The sequence below is a fragment of the Rattus norvegicus genome, chromosome 8, assembly GCF_021556685.1.
Source record: "Rattus norvegicus strain SHRSP/BbbUtx chromosome 8, alternate assembly SHRSP_T2T, whole genome shotgun sequence".
In the NCBI taxonomy this organism is placed as follows: Eukaryota; Metazoa; Chordata; class Mammalia; order Rodentia; family Muridae; genus Rattus; species Rattus norvegicus.
Window position 1 is genome coordinate 58,852,650 of NC_141541.1, and position 12,752 is coordinate 58,865,401.

General features: G+C 44.1%; 1 protein-coding gene across 6 annotated transcripts in view; it reads left to right on the top strand.

Moving 5' to 3' along the window:
- Window positions 1-12,752, top strand: part of Alg9 (ALG9, alpha-1,2-mannosyltransferase) — a 62,742-nt gene that overhangs the window by 23,045 nt on the left and 26,945 nt on the right. For all 6 annotated transcript variants that reach the window (XM_087563097.1, NM_001394348.1, XM_087563098.1 and 3 more), the window contains 4 exon segments: window positions 1,605-1,759; window positions 5,511-5,640; window positions 7,693-7,840; window positions 9,062-9,191. In XM_087563097.1, coding sequence (XP_087419223.1) covers window positions 1,605-1,759; window positions 5,511-5,640; window positions 7,693-7,840; window positions 9,062-9,191 — 563 coding nt within the window.

Genomic DNA, 12,752 nt, shown 5'->3' on the forward strand with positions numbered 1-12,752 from the left:
TTGGGGATTACATATCAGATAGCCTGCATATTAGATGTTTACATTATGATTCATAACAGAAAAATTACAATTATGAAGTAGCAATGAAAATAATTTTATGGTTGGGTGGTCATGGTCACCACAGCATGAGAAACTGTATTCAAGGGTTGCAGCATCAGGAAGGTTGCGGACCACTGTCTTAAGGGAGGAGGTCAGCGCGGTAATGCTGTCACTGGGAAGCAAAGACATTTAGAAAAGGCTCAGGAGAGTAGCCTGACCTGGGTCTCACAGCTGCTGTGCTCTCAAGCCATGGAGCTGGATTTCCCTTCCTGCACTGTGGAGGACAGGTCTGAGCCCAAATCCCTGAGAACCTAGGCAAGATTTAGCTGGATTTGATGCCCGATGGTTGATCTTCCCTGCTCACCCCTTCAACTGCTCTGGCTAATGGTTTAGAAAACACGAGCTGTCTAGACAGTGAGGGGCTCTGCACTCATTTAAAAAGATTTAGACAATGAATTGGGGGATGGGGTGGGGGGAGTTGGGGGGGAGAGGAGGGAGTTGGGAGGGAGAGAAGGGAGGGGGATGTATAGCACACATGTAGAGGTCAGAGGACAACTTTTGGGGGGTAGGATCTGGGGATTGAACTTAGCTTGTCCAGCTTATATGTTAGTGGCCCAAGGTCAGCAGCGTTTCCCTCCAAAGAGTTCTGTACTGGCACCAATGGTCTGGGGAGCTAATCAGTCAGACCCTGGGGGCTCTTGCCTTCCCTGTTATAGACATAATGAACAGCAGGGGGCGCTGTGTGCCCACCTCTTCTTAGCATTCTGTGTGCACCTCTCTGTCCACAATGTTCCTGTATTCACGGCTCCCTCCCTCCCTCCCTCCCTCCCTCCCCTCTTCCCTTTCCTCTCTCCCTCCCTCCCTCCCTTTCTTTCTTTCTTTCTTCCTTCCTTCCAGATTCTTTAGGTACATGTTGGTTCCAGTTTTGTGATTGGAGTAGATGCATTTTATGGAGAAAGAGAGAAAACATAACCAGGAAGCTTCCTTTAGAGTATTTTATGTTTACTCTGGAACAGTGTCACTGAGCATGGTGACACTCCAGAGAATAGGGATTGGAAGTCAGTTTGGGACAGCAAAACAAAACATAGCAGACTGGACTGGGCCTGACAAGGAGTTCAAGAATTGAACTTTCCCCCTTTATCCATGCCTACTTTACCAAACCCACTGGTGTGTGGATAAAATGATGACTCAAAACATGGTTTGGCTAGTTTGAGGAATCCTGAGTGCTAGTGGCCGGCAGGACACATTACAGACAACATGTTTTTTGTCTTTCTCCAGCTAGAATTTATTAAGCTCTCTTATCCATTAACTGTACTTCCCTTGTGTTTTAACCAAAATCTAGCAAGTTATACCTCCCTCTAAGCTTTAGACCTCTGGGGAGATCTCAAGGAGTGTGTTCCTTTCTGTTTGGTGTCTCCAGACCGTTAGAATGAGGGTAGATTCCTAAGCTGAGACATTTTATGGGATGCCCTAGGACATAGTATCACGTTTAAATAACACAGAATTGAAATGGCATATATCTTTTTTTTTTTCATGTGATGACGGAATGTTTTTCTGTCTTGCAGTTCAGAATTTAGGACACCCATATTGGCTGACCTTGGCGCCGATGTACATTTGGTTTATGATTTTCTTCATCCAGCCTCACAAAGAGGAGCGGTTTCTTTTCCCCGTCTATCCACTTATATGTCTCTGTGGCGCTGTTGCCCTCTCTGCACTGCAGGTGAGTGTCAGGGAAAGTTCGTCTGCCCCATTTTGTTTGACTTACTAATTGCTTGTAAAACTTTAAGGGCAGGTGAATGTCTGTGAGTTACAAGCCAGCCGTCGCTCTGGGACAGCCAGGGCTATTCGGTGAGACCCTGTGACAGTCAGCAGCAACAACAAAAACACTTAAAGACCAATTACGGGGTCTGGGGATTTAGCTCAGCAGTAGAGCACTTGCCTAGCAAGCGCAAGGCCCTGGGTTCGGTCCCCAGCTCTGAAAAAAAAGAAAAAAAAAAAAAAAAGAAAAAAAAAAAGAGACCAATTACGGAGTGCAGCTCTGTCTGTAACATAAAACCCATACAGAACACTCTGAAAGCTCTGTGGGTTAACAAGACGCATTTCACTCTGATTGCCAGCTTGGTTTATAACGTTTGTTTGTCTCCTGTCAACAGGCTATATTTACTAATGCTTTAACTTATCACATGGGCCCACTACATATGATGGCAGTAGGGCAGACTAACCAGAATGTCAGAGTCAGATGTGGCGGGGACTTAGGGATCATATCAGACAGTCAGCAGTATGGGACAGTCTGTAATCCTAATTTAAAGCTGGTCCAGGTCAGTTCTCTGGTAGGTAAATCTTACACTTGTTAGATTCTGTGTTTATGACCTAAACAGTTTAGAACTCTTTCTTGCTACCATTTGCAGTTGTCAGCTAGAAAAAAAATAGAACAATAGGGTTTTTTTGTTTCTAACATTTAATGAGAACTCATAAAGTGTGAGTTCAGTTTTTCCAAGTATATATCTTTTTAAAAACTTAATATTGACTCTATTTGAGTTTTACATTATGCTCCCAGTCCTGTTTATCTCCTTGTCCTCTCATATCTGCCCTTTGCTCTTGAAACCACCCCCCCCCAGCAAATTAAACACACACACACACACACACACACACACACACACACACACACACACACACCATAGAAAACGTCTCATGGTAGAAGCTGTAATATGTCACAGTGTGTCCCACAGTCTATCCCTCTGTCTACACATCTTCACTTGAAAATGCTCATTGCAGTGAGCCTTTGGTCTGGCTTCCACACTGGATCCTCACCAGGACTCCTCCTGGTTATCCTGTTGTTGCCCTGTGTCATGGAGATCCTGCAGCTTTGGATCATCAGGACTGCTCTTGCATGCATCCCAACTGTTCACAGATGATACACATGTTGGGGTGGACTCACTCAGAGCCCTGGATCTGGGCTTGGGTGGCAGCTAATCTGGTCAACCCTCTGGCTTTCCCTTATCTGCACCACCAGGTGAGTGCTTCAGCTCTGCCCAGACTAGACCATCCAGTGCTGCCACACACGTGAGGCAGGGCCAGCTCTCCTGACTTTCGTGGGGGGTCGAGGGAGGAGAATATCACCCCCATATTCATGCCACCAGGGCCAGCTCCAGTGCACTGCCTGGGAGAGGTGCAGGGCCTGCTCACTGAGTGCTGCTGCCGGTGAGCAATGAGAGATGAGGCCAGCTCTCCAGAGAGTCTCATGGGGTGGGGGTGGGGTTTCCCAGCAGCTGCCCAACCAGGGACATGTCATGTTCACTAGTATAATATGACCCACAGACACCAACCCCAGCTTCTGCATAGCCATGGAGCATGGTCCTCAGTGGCATCTCAACCTGGGACCTCACTCTGGCCCTGGGAGGGAGGGCTGGCCATCCACAGCAGGCTCCTCCTCTCGCCCTTGAGTGTCCAGTTCCAAGTCTCTTCACAGTGCTCAGGCTGCTCCACTGTTTCTTCCCCATCCGTCCACCACACACTCACACATTGTGGTGGGTCCTGCTGCAGGCTGGCCCCTGGGTGATACATTCAGTTTGCGTTGCATGGCGTAGTGGCAAGCAGGTGTGTCTGCCTGTCTGTGCCATGTGCAGGAGGGCAGGTGTGTGGGTGGATGGCAGTCTTTATGTCTGTCTTCCTCCTCCCTTGCTGTGCTGCGTGGTGGAAGGCAGGGCTTTGTGTGTCTATGGCCTCCCTGTGCTGTGGGGCCGAGGGCAGGTCTGTGAGTGTCTTTTCCTGCCCTCAGTGTGGCTGAGCACAGATTTCTGTCTCCTTCCTCCCGCACTGTGCTGCCTAGATTTGGTTTGCCTTGATTTGATTGTTGTGTGTCCTAGGCATGAAACGGCCTTGGTCACTAAGTCAGGCATCAAGTTAGAACACACAGAGGACTGCCATCCGCTCTGCCCCTGACTGATACCAGAGCACCACCACCACCAAGGCGTTTCTGCCCATCGCCAGGGCGTCCAAGTGTGTATCTTAGTGGCTTTAGCATATTTGCAGACGAGGAACCACCAGTTTAGGAGATTTTATCCTCTCAGAAGCCCTCTGCCCTTTACCTGTTGCTCCCACCCCTTTGTCATGGTGTTTCTGTGTCCTCAGTGCACTATTGCGAGTCTCCTGTGTGTATGAATGCGTTTGGCCTGTGCATCCCATGTGAAGTCTAAAACACATGTTCTTTTGACTTGCCTCCTTGTGTGGCGTAATGTTTTAAGGTTTGGTATCTTAGGCTGATATTACAGAGTAATTACCATGTTTATAATTTTCCTTTTGAGATGGAGTCTCCCTGTGTAGCCCGGCTAGCTTGGAATGTGGTGTGTAAAGCAGGCCGGCTTTGGGTTCACAGAGCTCCACCTGCCTCTACCTCCCTCAGGCCGGCTTTGGGTTCACAGAGCTCCATCTGCCTCTACCTCCCTAGTTCTTGGATTAATAGTGTATACCACCATGTCCATCATGGCAATAGTTTTAAAAGATAACTTTATAAAAGTATTCCTTCATGTGAGATAATTTAAAAAAGGCTGAAAGCATCTCGTCTTGTATAGCAGCACCTTGCACTTTCGCATGTCACATCATATACCAAGTTTACTGTGATCGTAATAAGCTTGCCTATAGTGTAGATTATGTTTAACTTTTGTTATAGTATGTCAGTATTGCCATATCTAAAATACTGGTCTTACTCAGACATTTTCAAGTAAGCCATTGAAGGCCAGGTGTTGGACTCACATTGATATGCTACACTTGAGAGGCAAAAGCAGGAGGATTGCAGACTACCCTGAGCTACAGAGTAAGAGCCTGTCTTGAAAAGCCGAAAGAAAAAAATTAGAACTTTCTGCAGTAGTGAAACCATGCGCATCATTTTCCTCTGATGCTAGAGGTCATTCTTGGCAAGTTGGCTGGCTGGGCTGACTCATGGATGGTGCTAAAGAAGTTGGCTTTGGACTTTGAATTTGGAATGGGCACCACACCAAGTGTCTGCAAATGCTCAGGCCCTTCTCACACCCGTTGTTCTGCTTCTGCCTCCCCAGTGTTTCTGTGATGGTGTGTGCTGTGTGTGTTGTTTCTGTGATGGTGTGTGCTGTGTGTGTTGTTTCTGTGATGGTGTGTGCTGTGTGTGTTGTTTCTGTGATGGTGTGTGCTGTGTGTGTTGTTTCTGTGATGGTGTGTGCTGTGTGTGTTGTTTCTGTGATGGTGTGTGGCTGTGTGTGTTGTTTCTGTGATGGTGTGTGCTGTGTGTATTGTTTCTGTGATGGTGTGTGCTGTGTATGTTGTTTCTGTGGTGGTGTGTGCTGTGTGTGTTGTTTCTGTGATGGTGTGTGGCTGTGTGTATTGTTTCTGTGGTGGTGTGTGCTGTGTATGTTGTTTCTGTGATGGTGTGTGCTGTGTGTATGTTGTTTCTGTGGTGCTATTTATCTTCTTTATCAATATGTTGTCTTTCCTTCTAGAAATGCTATCACTTTGTGTTTCAACGATACCGCCTGGAGCATTATACCGTGACGTCCAGCTGGCTGGCACTGGGGACAGTTTTCCTGTTTGGGCTCTTGTCGTTCTCCCGCTCTGTGGCTCTGTTCAGAGGTAGATGTGCTGGGAGGGTCTTCACCCACACTCACAGAGAGCTTTGCTATAGGGTTTACTTGTGGCATGTAGTTGGCTTATGCTGGGAAAAGGCTGTTCCCAAAGGGAAGTCAAGTTGACTTGATCGTGAGTGGGATGTGACCTCCGCACCTCAGCACTAAAAAGGAGAGTGCAGTTTCTTTTTCATGTCACGACATATTTCCCTCCAATAGCATTAACCCCACCCCTTTTATATAGTTTTAAATAATTTTATGTGTATAGCTATTTGGTCTGAATGTATGTGTACCACATAGGTACCTACTGCCTGTGGAGGCCAGAAGATGGCATTGGATTCCCTGGAACTGGAATTACACACAGTTGTTCCAGGGATTGAACCTGGGACCTTTGGAAGAGCGACCAATGCTTTTAACTACTGAGCCATCTCTCCAGCCTCTTTCCCGCCTTTAAAATGGCTACTGCTAATGTATAACTCACACACACACATACACGTATACACAAACACACATATATACTCACACATATATACACACAAACACACACACATATACACAAACACACACATACACACACATATATATACACACACATACACACACATACACACATACACACATATGCACACACATATACACACACATACACACATATACACATACACGCACATACACACACAAACACACACACATTACACACACATACACACTCATATATATACATATACATATATACACGCACATATACACACACATATACACACATATACACACACATATATACACATACACACACATATATACACATATACATATATACATGCACATATACACACATACACACATACACACATATATGCACATACACATGCATATATACACACACATACACACACATACACACACATACACACATATGCACACACATACACACATATACACATATACACATACACGCACATACACACAAACACACACACATTACACACACATACACACATACATACACACACATACACACATATACATACACACTCATATATATACATATACATATATACACGCACATATACACACATATACACATATACACACACATATATACACATACACACGCATATATATACACATATATACACGCACATATACACACACACATACACACATATATGCACATACACATGCATATATACACACACATACACACACATATACACACATATACACATACACGCACATACACACACAAACACACACATTACACACACATACACACATACATACACACACATACACACACATATACATACACACTCATATATATACATATACATATATACACGCACATATACACACACATATACACACATATACACACACATATATACACATACACACGCATATATACACATATATATATACACGCACATATACACACATACACACATACACACATATATGCACATACACATGCATATATACACACACATACACGCACATACACACACAAACACATACACATACACACATACATACACACACATACACACACATATACATACACACTCATATATATACATATACATATATACACGCACATATACACACACATACACATATACACACACATATACACATACACACGCATATATATACACATGCATATATATACACATATACATATATACACGCACATATACACACATACACACATACACACATATATACACATACACATGCAAATATACACACATATACACATATATAATAGATATATAATAAAAATTAAAACTAAGTTCTTATGGTTACATATTTCCTAATAATCATTATTGGAATCATAATATGCCCAAAGAATAGAAAATAGAAATGTATAGAAAGAACAAGAAAACAACTTATATTTGGCGAAATAAAGTTTCCACTGTGGTGGTAGAGCAGGCTCCCTGCTGCACAGGGCTGCTGTGGCCTCACACGCTAGATTTCATGTAGGTTATAGGGATAGTAACATGAATTAAACGCTAGAACCTTTTCTTTGGTTTTTATGAACTCTTCTTCCTTTTAGGATATCATGGGCCCCTTGATTTATATCCAGAATTTTACAGAATTGCCACAGACCCAACCATCCACACTGTCCCAGAAGGCAGGCCTGTGAACGTTTGTGTGGGAAAAGAATGGTATCGATTTCCCAGTAGCTTTCTTCTGCCTGACAAGTAAGTTGTCCTTTAATTCATAGTATTTCTGTATGTGTGGAGGGTATGTTTGTGTGTGCGGGTGTGTGTGTGTGTAGTGTGGTGTCATCTTATATTGCTCTTTGCTGCTTTTATTTGTTTTTGTTTTTGAGACAAGGTCTCACCGTGTGGCCTTGGCTGGTTGGCCTGGAACTTGCTATGTAGATCAGGCCGCTCTCTAACTTACCGAGATCCACCTGCCTCTGCCTCCAAATCCTGGGATTAAAGCAGTGCACCACCATGCCCAACTCCGTCTTCTTTTTTGGGAGAGGGTCTTTCTTGATGTACCCAGAGCTCAGGGTTTTAACTAGCAAGCCCCCTCACCCCCAGAATCTTTCTGTGTGTCCTCTCTGCTGCGCTGGGGTTACCAGTGCCGTGCCCAGCTTTTATTTGGGTGCTGGAGATTCAATCTTCGGTCCTCATGTTTGCATAACAAGCACTTCATCCAAGCCCATCTTCTGGAGGGCACATATTTGCCGTTCTACCATGGATATTAAGCCACTCTAACAGTGCGTATGAGACCCTGGCAAGAGGGACAGACCTAGAAAAGATTATTTTCCATTCAACAGTACATTTCCACACTGATTTATGTAGGCAGCAGGGAGAGCTGTGATTAAGATGTTCCAGTGTCCTGGGTTAGATGTGGCAATATGCAACCCTGGGCTTCTGTGGCTTTCCTATTTGGCCTGTGTTAGGTGAAAAAGAAGTCTGGGTAAGAGGAGTGGTGTTGCTGACTCAGCAGCCTATCAGTCACTAAGGATTAAGGTGGAACTTGTCCGTTAACTGTTGGCCTTGCCTTTGCCTTGTGTATTTGAGACAGTTTTATGGCTGAAGACCTTTCGAGGATTACCCAGATGAAAACAGTCTTGTAGTGTTTTCCTGGTGGGTGTCCTATTACTGTTTTCTGTGCACCTGAGTTGGGGAGTTAGTGGCATTCTGAGACCCTCCTGTTCAGTGGTGGGCCATCTGCTTGTCAGTTTCGAAGCTGAGATTTGAGTAAAGGGATTGAGAGACCTTTGGTTGTAAATTTCTTGGTGGCTTCAGACTGACTTGTGACCTCTGCTCCTGTCCTGACTGAAGTTAGCAGAAATCATGTTTTCTTCAAGTGAGATGTTTTCCTGGTGATCTGGGGTGAAGGGTTGTGTGTTAAGCAACATGCCCACGATGTGTTCTTTTCATTCTTCTTGTTTGTGTCTCTGACAGTTGGCAGCTTCAGTTCATTCCATCAGAGTTCAGAGGTCAGCTACCAAAGCCTTTCGCAGAGGGACCACTGGCCACTAGGATTGTTCCCGCTCACATGAATGACCAGAACCGAGAGGAGCCTTCCAGATATGTAAGGGCTGCCAGCCTTCTCTTGTTTCTTAGAGAAACCTTCACCCCAGATCTCTAGGCATTACTACTCTGCAGTGCTGACCAAATGAGCATCTCAGAAAGTGGTTTCTGAGAGTGAGAGATGAAGTGATATGTGCACGGAGGGAGTCAACAGCATCGTCTCCTTCCAAGTCACTCCTTTAAATATCTATGGAAAGCATACAATTTAATTTACTGAGAAAGTTCTGAGGAGAGCAGGGCTTTCTCATGCGAGCGTCTTGAGCTGAGGACATTGAAACTCATATCTTTCCTGGTTCTGTTGAAATACTTGGTGGTGAAGTTCTAAGTGACTGGGTTACCTTTGACCTCCCTTTTGCACTGTTGAGCTTTTAGCACAGGAACACCCAGAAAGGCTGTTCCCACAGTGAGGCCCATGGAACAGTCGCTCTCAGTGCCACAATCTTCTGTCTCCCCGCCTTTGCACACTCCAGAGTCCTGTGACTTTTATTGGCTCCTTTGAAAGATAATACTTTTGACATTTGATACTGGTAGGATCTCTGATGTTAAAAAAGGTGAGAGCTGGCCTTTAAGATGGCTCAGTGAGAAAGGCAAGCATCGTCCTCTGTGGTGCCATGGGAGTGAGTGTGTAAATCAGTGAATAAACTTTACAGTGGGTGATAAAGATCCCTTTCTTTCTCATTAGTAGGCAGTGAAAGACCACTGGCAAAATGGTTGGAAGGCACTGTTTTGGGGCAATCTATTACTAAGTAGGTAATAGCTTAGATGTCTGTGTGCTTAAGTTAGGTTCTCTTGTGTACTCCAGGTACACATAATGAGACCTCTCCTTAACTTCCGAAGCAGACTGCTGTCACAGCAGGCCAGGTGTCACCCGGTTCAGGGTGGCTTAGGATCTGCCCTGTGTGAACATCCTGGTATATGCAGTGCTGGGAATCAGATCCAGGCTTTGCACAGCCTGGGCCTGGCCCTGCCAGCTGACCTCCATCTCCAGAACTCTTTTATTTAGCACAAGGTCTGGTTTTTAGGCTTTTCTCACAAATGCTCTTAATCTAAGGATCCCTTACAGAAAGCTTCAGTCTGCCCAAATCTTTCTCCTTCCTTACGGTTAGCATCCCTACCCTAGTTCTTCATCTCAGACTGTCTGTGCCCATTGCCTTTCCTTACCAGTGTCTCTTCTTGTGTGGGTAACCCTGCCTAAGGTACTTGTCTCCACCTTATGCTATCAGAATTCTCGTCAATACGAAGTGCACATGTACATCCATGTTTAGCAGGCTTTCTGTTAAGAGCATGAAATATTTGTCTGCACAGCCAGTTACTAGCCTTTACTGCATGTTTCTGGTTTCTTTGTTCCATTTTTTCCTGAGGTGCCCAAGTGCTATGATGTGGGTGACTGTCCCTTGTCCCTTCTGTGCTCATCACGGTATATAGATAGGGTAGTAACCCTAGTAGCTAGCCAGGTGGTGTTATTCTAGGAATTACAGTTAGTGTTACTCTGCCTGTCTGCAGGCCTGCCTGTCTGTCTCTGTCTCTGTCTGTCTGATTTTTGAGACAGGTTTTCTCTGCTATGCCATTCTGATGGTCTTAAAACTTCCTATGTAACTCAGACTGGTGGATCTCTAACTCAGATCCACCCGCCTCTTGAGCGCTGGGACTACAGGCCTGTGTCATCGTGTTTAGCCTTTTGCCAGTTCCTTTTCTAGCATTCCCCAGTGGGTCTATGAAACTTTGGACTTCTATAATTTTTTTGTACACACATCTGTGATAAAATGTAATTCATAAATTCGGCACATCAAGAGGCCAATGAGAGCTGGGCACTGTGTACACCTTCAGTCGGAGCACTAGGCACCAGGACAGCTAGAGCTGTGAGACCCTGTCTTGAAAAACCATCCCCCCTAAAGTAGAAAAATTGTACACTATAATAAAAATGAGTATTTTGGGGCTGGAGAGATGACTCAGTGGTTAAGAGAACTGACTCCTCTTCTAGAGGTCCTGAGTTCAATTCCCAGCAACCACATGGTGGCTCACAACCATCTGTAATGGGATCCAATGCCCTCTTCTGGTGTGACTGAAGACAGCTACGGTGTACTGATGTACATAAAATAAATCAATCTTTTTAAAAAAAAAGAGTATTTTTTTCAAAATATTTTACTGTACTATAAATTTTAATTAAAAAACTCTTAGCCCTAAAGTAGAAAAGTTATAATAGTACACTATAATAAAAATGGGTGTATATTATCTCAAAATATTTTACTGTATATACATTTTAATAACCTCATATTAGAAATTTTTTTCTTTCATCGGTAAGTTGAGAATTTGTCTTTTTTACTTAAAGGAAAATTTTGTGGCTTCTTTGCCTTATCCAAATTATCAACATCATTTCCTTTATGCTGAGGAACCATTGCTGAGTAAAATTAGAGTTGCCTGAGTGTGAACACTGATATGCTGTGATGCTGGATCTGATAACCAGGATGCTACTTTGAGATTAATGGGCGGGTGTATAAGGTTTGGAGATCCAGGACACAGAAATATTCAGGTGCTCAGTGGAACTCTGAGATCTCATCATGGGAGATGTCTTCGTTTGGGCTTTAATTAATTAATTAGTTACTTATGGTGTGAACTGACACTGTGACTGTCGCTACTCTTATAAAGGAAGACACTTAGTTGTGACTGGCTACAGCTTCAGTCCGTTATCATGGCAGGACATGGCAGCAGCAGGCAGACGTGGTGCTGGAGAAGGAGTTGAGGGCTCTACACCTGGACTAGCAGGCAGCAAAAGATAACTGAGACACACTTCTTCAACAAGGCCACACCTCCTAACAGTGTCACTGTCTATGGGCTTATGGGGGGCCATTGTTTTATTCAAACTGCACAGCAGACTTCATCATGATACTTAGCAGTGTGCAACTGAGCACTTTATGAGTTGTCTATTTCTGGAATATTCTGTTAATGAAGGCTATTGAAGCCATGAAAATGAAACTTTAGAGGAGGAGGGGAATGGGTTAGGAACCTAGGTAAATGAACTTTTCAGCCTAGGGATAATAATGGTGAGAGTAAGGTGGATATAAAATTTATAGTGGTTGATTCTGGATAGATCATGTTTTTATATTTCCTGCTATCAGACATTGCTACATATGATTATGTGACTCTACAATAGCTTTACCCTAGACGGGGAAGTTTTTATAGTGCCAGTCGGAATCACCAAAATGCTGGCCGTTAAGAGCAAGGACAGGCAAGCCTACGTATCTGCTGGATGCTTGGTACAAGCCTGTGCTTATCCACGTTCCTACAGTTGAGAGTTTCCCACAAACCCCTTTGTGCTGTAGCTTAAGTCAGTTTTCATGTGTGCTAGGGAAGTGCCTTCCGCAGCCAGTCCGTGCTCTTTGGACCTCTGGGAGTTTGTAGGAGCATTTGATGGCTTAACATTGATTCCACATGAGTAGGACTAGAGGTTCATCTCTTGGAGCTGCTACTTAGAGATTTGTTTTCCTGGCAACAAAAAACACATTTGTTGTGTAAAATAATGACGTCAAGTTATGGCCAAGAAAAAAAGCCATTTTGTTGCCCA